The sequence below is a fragment of the Corvus kubaryi genome, unplaced genomic scaffold (assembly GCF_017639235.1).
Source record: "Corvus kubaryi isolate FWS band 111438036 unplaced genomic scaffold, C.kubaryi_AGA036_p1.0 138, whole genome shotgun sequence".
NCBI lineage: Eukaryota > Metazoa > Chordata > Aves > Passeriformes > Corvidae > Corvus > Corvus kubaryi.
In genome coordinates, this window is record NW_024580672.1 from 10,067,372 (window position 1) to 10,075,272 (window position 7,901).

General features: G+C 57.9%; 1 protein-coding gene across 1 annotated transcript; it reads left to right on the plus strand.

The window, feature by feature from the left end:
* Positions 1-2,749: 2,749 nt before the first annotated feature.
* GOT1 (glutamic-oxaloacetic transaminase 1) lies at positions 2,750-7,006 on the plus strand. Its single transcript, XM_042019099.1, has 9 exons — positions 2,750-2,960; positions 3,281-3,462; positions 4,016-4,139; positions 4,324-4,436; positions 4,642-4,746; positions 5,301-5,451; positions 5,587-5,752; positions 5,881-6,023; positions 6,306-7,006. The coding sequence occupies exons 1-9, from the start codon at positions 2,846-2,848 to the stop codon at positions 6,443-6,445; spliced, it is 1,239 nt and encodes a 412-aa protein (XP_041875033.1). The 5' UTR covers positions 2,750-2,845; the 3' UTR covers positions 6,446-7,006.
* The last annotated feature ends 895 nt before the right edge of the window (positions 7,007-7,901 follow it).

A 7,901-nucleotide genomic window follows, 5' to 3' on the forward strand; every position in this document is an offset into this window, starting at 1 on the left:
GCTCAGGGCCAGAGGGATATTGCTAACGCAAAGCCACCCAGCTTGGGGGCCTGACGGCCTGCTCCTTTGTCTCTTATTGTCTCGTTCTTGCATCTCTTCCCAGTGGAGTCCCACTCCGCGCTGTCAAGGGCATGGGACACCGGCCGAGCCGGAGGCACCAAGCGCACTGGCAGGTAACTCCTGCTGGGTCAGCGACCCCAGCCTCAGAGGCATGGGTAGTGGCACACACGGTTTCCACCAGATTGGCAGCACTGAGCTCACACTGCCCAGGAACTCCTGAGGAAGGGGAGCAAAATGGTGCCGATTTGGGGAAACTGCATTTTTTTCCTGCAACGAGTGCTGCTCAGCCTGCTCTGGCAGTCCCAGACAGCAGCTTGGTGCAGCCAGCTTGGCAGGCAGCACCCCTGGGCCTTTGTGAATTCCCTGTTCTGCACTGGGAAAGCACTTGGCCATGTCCCCAAGTATCCCAGTGCTCTTTGGAAAGTGGTAGGATTAGAAACCAGTAAGTGCAGTGAGAGCCTGATAGTCTGGGGACTCCCTAGCACTTCTGTCTGCTCCAGAAATAGGATGTTCTAAGCAGCCTCTGTCCGTTTTTCCCATTGCAGCATTCCACTTGTGCAGTACTTTACTCTCAGTGAGCAGAAAAAATGACTCACCCTGCAGTGGGCTACCCCCAGATCCCTCTGATGCCCTTCTCTTCATCAGCTGCTTCCTTGCCCACCACTGCAGTATCCCTCATTTAGCAGAATCCACTGACCTTGAGAAACCCAAGAGCTCTTCATCCAGTTGGGACTAGAGTTAAGGGTAGGGTCAGGGTTAAGGTTTGGATGCCCTGACAGCAGCTTGGCCACATCAGGTGTTTGCAGAGCTTCACAGCTATTGCAGAGAGCAGACCTGAAGCTCTTTTTGGGTTTCCATGCAGCTTTTTCTCAAGGCCTGAATGAAATTTTATGCAAGTTGGACTAAAAACCGCACCAGGGCCAAGGCTTTGCTGTAGCACTGCTGTCTTGCTCCTCTACCTTTCCCATTACGCTGTTTTCTCTGAAGGCAGAAGTGCTGGCATGCTAGTGTGCCGACAGACAGCTCTGCCTCTTCCCCACTCTCATGCTAAGCAGAAAGTGCACTGGGCAGTTCTTCCAGGTGCTGCCCAGAGCCGGGAGAGGCAAGGGCTGTGCCCCTGGGCTCCCTCCCGGGCAGCCGGGCTGTGGAGCCACCTTGAGCATGGGAGGGGGGCAAGGAGCCAAACTGGTTTTCAGAGGGATCTTGGCTGGATTTACAAAGGGAGCGTATAACACGGGTTGTCTACAAAGGCATTTGGGGACAGCATGGCCTTTCCTGTCCTGTACCCCCGTGTTTTATTTCACGAAGGGGGGTGTGTGTGGTGTGTGTCACGCTGTCGGGGCTGTTATTCGCGACGTCCTTCCCGTTTCCCTCAAAGCCTTTCCCAGATGTAGCAGGGTTGCGGGCGGATTCTCACAAACTTCAAAAGCCGCTCGAGATAGGTGGCGGGATCCTAACGCAGCCGGCCTCGCACCGGGCGGCAACTACCCCTCTCCCCGGGAAACCGTGGGGCCAGCCACGGGTGGATGCTCGAGCAGCCCCAGGCCGCCTGCCCCGCCGGGCCGGAGCCGTGGGTGACGCTCCCCGCGGGGCTGGCGGGATGCGCGGCGGGATGCGCGGCGGGATGCGCGGCGGGATGCGCGGCGGGATGCGCGGCGGGATGCGCGGGCCGGCTCTGCCCCCTGCCGGCACCGCCCGGCACCGCCGCGCCCCCGACGGCGGCCGCGCCCAGGAGCCCCAGGGGTCCCCGCACGGCTGCAGGGCGGTCCGCAGGAGCCACAGAGGGCCGGAGGCACCGTGAGAAGCGCTGTGCCTGCGCGATGGGCGTGGAGTTTGGCAGCGAGGCGCTGCGAGGAACACCCCACGGATCAGTGCCATGTCCCGGGCTAACGAGTGGTAGGGGAGGCCCTCATAGGTGACCCTGGGGTTTCCCCGGGGCTGGGAGGTTCTCGGGGATCAGCCCACAGCGTCTGACCTGCAGGTGGCTGTGAATCAGGGAAGTGCCTTAAAAACCCGGGGCAGACGCACAGGGGCGTCCCCGTGACCCGCCCTGAGGTGGAAACACACCCCGTCCTCACAGCGGTCCCCGTCCCGCACCCGCGTCACTGCAGCCCTGGGCTGCCCCCGCCCCCCGGGCACTGCGCCCGGACCCATCACACCTGGGCAGGGCCACCCGGCACCTTCCCGCCCCCGCCGAGCCTGGCACCCCGGGCACAGCACCCTGGGGCTGCCGTTCACCTCAGCTTTGCGCTCCAGGGCTGATCTGCAGCCCCGGGTACCTAATGGGGACTGTGCCGTGACCCCGAGCACTGCACCCCCGAGCACTACCGCAGCGCAGCGCTGCCTCGGGCACGGCATCCCCCGCAGCACCCCGTACTGCACGGGGCATTGCACCCCGGGACCCATTCCCCATCTCTGCAGCTGCGGGAGTCCCCCCGGCCCCGGGCGCCGCACCCCCGGCGGCGGCTCTGCACGCCCGGCCCCGGGCCCGGCCCCTCTCAGGGCAGCGCGGCGGTCTGGGGGCACGGCCGCCCATGGGCGGTGCCTGCGTCCCCGCGCCGCCACGTCACCGGGCGCGCTCCCCGCCGCCATTGGCCGCCCGCGTGGCGCCCGAGGCAGGGCGGGGCCGCCGTTGGCTGGCGGCGGGGGCGGGCCCGGGCGGGCGCGCTGATTGGCCACGGCAAGCGGCGGCCCCGCCCCGCCGGTGAAGGTGAGCGTCTCCTCCAGGCGCCGCGCGCCGCCCGTGCCGAACCGGAGCGGACCGGACCGCAGTGGCTGCGCCGCCATGGCCGCCTCCATCTTCGCCGCCGTCCCCCGTGCCCCGCCTGTCGCCGTCTTCAAGCTCACGGCGGATTTCCGGGAGGACGGGGACTCGCGGAAGGTCAACCTCGGCGTGGGCGGTGAGTCCGTGGCTTTGCCCTGCTCGGCGGGGCCATTCCCCGCGAGGCGGGCCGGTCGGTGCCCCTGCGGCGCCTTCCGCACCTGCTGCAGCGGCCGGGCGGCCGCGGCGGACCCCGAGCCCCAGAGGTCACCGGGCCGCAGCAGGCGCCCGGTCGGGCGCGAGGGGGTGGGCGGGCAGCGAGGTCCAGCGGGCGTCAAGGTCGGGGGCAGCCCGGCGCCGTCCGGGCCGCCGTCCTCGGTGTCCCGGGCAGGTCCCTCGGGGAGCCGCGCGGCGCAGCGTCCCCCCGGTGCAGTAAGGACGGGTCTCCCTTTCCCGCAGCCTACCGCACGGACGAGGGGCAGCCATGGGTCCTGCCGGTGGTGAAGAAGGTGGAGCAGATGATCGCCAACGACAACAGCCTGAACCACGAGTACCTGCCCATCCTGGGCCTGCCCGAGTTCCGGGCCAACGCCTCCCGGATCGCCCTGGGTGATGACAGCCCTGCCATCAAGGAGAACCGGGTATGTGGTGGACGGGGAGCACTGGGGTCCCTGGGGTGTCTCTACAGCAGAGTGGAAGAGCACAAATGCGTAGAGTACAAAATGTGCGTTTTGGCAGGATTTGGGCATTTCTCACACATGGTCTTTCTCGATTGTAGCTTACTTGATGAACCCATCTCCTTGAAACTGTTTGTGCAAGTAGTTGTGGTTTTGGGCAAAAACCAAACGTGGGCTGTGATTGGAATCTGTGTTTTCCTTAATCTTTTAATAGTTTCCCCACAGGATACCCAAGTCAGATAATATACCACCTTTCCTGAAATAAACTACTAGCTGGGAATCTGTTCTGTGCCAAAATATAACAGGAATGGCTGGAGTCTATTTATAACAGTAGAAGTTGTCAGGATGGGCCTGAGCACTGAAGGAGGTTGAAGACCACTGGAAAGGGATGGCATTCTGACTGGGGTGACCCCAGGGGACACGTTTGGGATCCTGTCTCATCCTTGCAAGCTCCTCTGCTTTCTACACATAGCAGTGTTGACCTGGGTGGACAAAGCTGGCAGTGTCTCTGTTGCAGGTCGGAAGTGTTCAGTCCCTGGGTGGGACGGGCGCTCTGCGGATCGGCACAGAGTTCCTGAGGCGCTGGTACAATGGAAACAACAACACGGCCACCCCAGTCTATGTCTCTGCTCCGTCCTGGGGTGAGTGCGGCTCTCAGGGAACCCTGTGGGTCAGCCAGTGAGGGAGGTACAGCCCTGCTTCTTGCAGAGGCCTGGGCAGTGAGAGAGGGGCCTTCCCATGTGTGTAGTAGGAGATGCTGGGACTGGAGAAGGTAGCTTGCTGGAGATAGGGCCTGCTTTTCTGAAAAGTTATTTCTTTCCTCAGAGAACCACAATTCTGTATTTATGGATGCTGGCTTCAAAGATATTAGAACATACCACTACTGGGATGCTGCCAAGAGGGGTCTGGATCTCCAGGGGCTGCTGAATGACATGGAGGTAAGTAAAAGTGGCATGGGATGGGCTGAGCTTGGTGCTGTGCTGTTGGTATCAGCAGCTGGCTGGGCTCTTGTGTGCTGTGCTGGGAAGTGGATCACTGCAAAAGAGGCTGTTGTTGCCCAGAGCAGCACCAGGCCTCTCCCTGTGCTGCAGGTGCCCAGTCTTATCCATGTGTGTATGTGACCAAGCCACGTTCTCTCCTCAGCACGCCCCGGAGTTCTCCATTTTCATCCTCCATGCCTGTGCGCACAACCCAACAGGCACAGACCCTACTCCCGAGCAGTGGAAGCAGATTGCTGCTGTCATGAAGGTATGGGCTGCTGCTGGGGCTAAAGCAGTGCTGAGGGGACAAATAGCTCTTGAACCAGCCAGAGCATTTGCATCTGAAGTGGGCTTTGGGAAGTGGCATGAGATGTGGCAGAAGCTGAAAGAGTCCCACAAGGCAGGTGTTGAAGGGAGAGGTTGACAACAGAATGGTGGTTGTCTGTGCTCAGAGCATGGATGCATTGCAGTTCTTGTGCCTCCAAGTTCTTGTTCTCAAACTCTGCGGAATGGGCTGTAGTGAGGTTTCTCCTGCTGGAAAGATTATCCACAGGCAGGTGCTGGATAGTAGCATGTGAAGTGGTGTACTTCTTGTGTCCTCAAATGCAGTTTTCTCCTGCATTGACTTTTATTGACCACTTTAATCTTTCTATTCTTTTACCCCAGTAGAAAGAAGGTAGTTTTGTTTCGTGTTGCTGGACCACTTTTCCTTTGAATTCACACAGAAACTCAATGGTCATTTTTCCCTCCTACGGGTACTGTGGGGGATAAAGCAGAGGTTATGGGGAGGGGATTTCCCTCTAACACTGTTCCTCCTTGCAGCGCCGGAGCCTGTTTCCATTCTTCGACTCGGCGTACCAAGGGTTTGCCTCTGGCAGCCTGGACAAGGATGCCTGGGCTGTGCGATACTTTGTCTCCGAGGGCTTTGAGCTCTTCTGTGCACAGTCGTTTTCCAAGAACTTTGGGCTCTACAGTGAGTGTCTGGCAGTAAGCTGGCCCAGTAGCATCATACCCAGACAGATGGGGCTGGCATGCTGAGGGGTGGGGAATGCTCTGCTTTGCCACGACATGTGGAACCAATGGCTCACATTTCTTGGCTTGTCCACAGATGAACGGGTGGGGAACCTGACCGTGGTGGGGAAGGATGCAGACAACGTGCAGCGTGTGCTGTCTCAGATGGAGAAGATTGTGCGCACCACTTGGTCCAACCCTCCCTCCCAGGGAGCGCGCATTGTGGCAACTACACTTTCTTCCCCGCAGCTCTTTGATGAGTGGTACGTGTTGCTAGGGCCGGTGGGAGAAGGGAGGAGAGGGAAGCTGTCTCCCTGAGTGTCAGGCTTGGCCAGATGGCTTCAAACCAGATGGGTGCCCATCCTTATGCTCTGCTTCCTGCCTGCTGCAGGAAGGGCAATGTGAAGACAATGGCAGATCGGGTCTTGCTGATGCGGTCAGAGCTCCGGTCTCGCCTGGAGGCCCTTGGGACCCCAGGCACCTGGAACCACATCACAGAGCAGATCGGCATGTTCAGCTTCACAGGGCTGAACCGTAAGTATCAAGTGGCCTGGTGAAGGGAGGATTGGGTGAGGACAGTTTTTGCTGTGGGTGGATTGGGCTGAAGCAGTCCAAGCAGGAATCTCTCAACCTTACTGGAGTTGTGACATCACTGCATCTGTGGCTGGGGAGGGATGAAGCATCAGACAGTATTTCAGTGGCCAGTGCTTGAACTCTTTTGCTTGTTGTGAAAGATTCAAGCATCCCCGACTGGTTCTTTAGGCTTTTCCGAGCTGTGGGTCACTGCTCTGACTTGATGCCCAATTGTTTCTGCAGCTAAGCAAGTGGAGTACATGGTCAAGGAAAAACACATCTACCTGATGGCTAGTGGGCGCATCAACATGTGTGGTCTAACTACCAAGAACCTGGACTATGTGGCCAAGTCCATCCATGAAGCTGTCACAAAAATCCAATGAAGCACATGAACAACCAAACTTACATGAAGTCACCAAAGCTATAGTGTGTAGTCCATGTCTTTCTCTGCTCATGGCTTGCCTTTTCCCACACCTCTTGGGGTTTAATAAAGATGGGAGCTGTAGCTCAATCAGGGATAATCATCTTCTGACGTTTTTTAAGTGGTCCTTGCAATATGGTAAGCCAGTGTCCCCAGGAGGTGGGGGCAGCATGAGCCCCCTTGGCTCTTGTTTCACAACAGCAGCCTGGTCTTCAGGCCCTTTGAGCTGCATCTTTAGCACATCCAAATCAACTCCGTGTAACTGATCATTTTGATCATGGTGAAGTCTGGTGCCAGTGCAATGCACTGTGGGATAACAGCCCAGTGGTTGGGATCTCACATGGCTTGTGAACTAATGTCACTCAGTAGTATTTTGGAGAGGGGTAAAGCTGTGGCTAGCTTCCTCTCTCCACCTGTCCCACCCCTTCCCAATGTCTGAGCCTTACACGAGCAAATATTTGTAATTGTGATAATTGCTTCTTTGTGTTGCTGACATGAAATTAAACCTTAGTCTCTGAATGCTGCCCCTGCCTTGTGTGGTGTTGTGTCTTCAGACTGTATGAACCTCTTCCCAGGCTGAGGTTAAAGCCTCAACATCCTCGTTTGTCCACTTACTCAGTTTGTTTCAAGGCTGTCCCTTTCTCTCTCAGGGTGTGTTGCATCTGTGATGATCTACTACTAAAGGGGGATTCTTACTGGGAGAGTGTTGTTGAGAGCTCCCTGTGACTACATGAAGCCAACCAGTTCCTCCTATATCCATCTTGTGTTCTTCCTGCCCCCCTGCCCTGTGCTGCCCAGCTCATCCTGTCTGTCTGTCTGTCTGTCTCTGCTTGCTTTCTGGATGGTCAAGTGTTTCCAGCTTTTTGGCCATCCCTCCTTGGCCCAGGGCTGCTGGGCTGCCCCTAGGGTGTCAAAAAGCAGATCTCTTCTGTTCATCCTTTTCAGCAGGCCCCTGGTGAACCACCATCTACTCCCATTGGCTTCAGGGGGGCCTGCCAGCAGCAGCCTGTGTTTCTGGCACTGAAAAAGAGCTGGGACCATCTGTTTCTGCTCTCTGCAGTCACTGCAGATCTATTTGTGAGTTGACAGAGCAGCCTCCTGACAGGATCTTGTAAAGAAAGGGGACAGCTCCTTTCCTTGGGTCAGGTGGCAGTACTCACTGTTACCCTGATGGATTTGCTTGTGCTGCAGCTTAGACAGAAAAGGCAAAAATGGTGCCTTATTGCCTTGTGTTTGCACAGAGTGCATGGGGTCTCTTGTTTGTTCTTTTTGGGTTAGCATTCATGTCACAGAAGAGAGTGAGCCAGAGAGAGCCTTTCCTCCTCTCTGCTGGTGGGGAGCTTTTTCTCCTTTTGGTGTCCATTCACAACAGGGATGATGGGGAAGTGGTTAAAAGGTGGCTTCTAGGGGTGAACTCA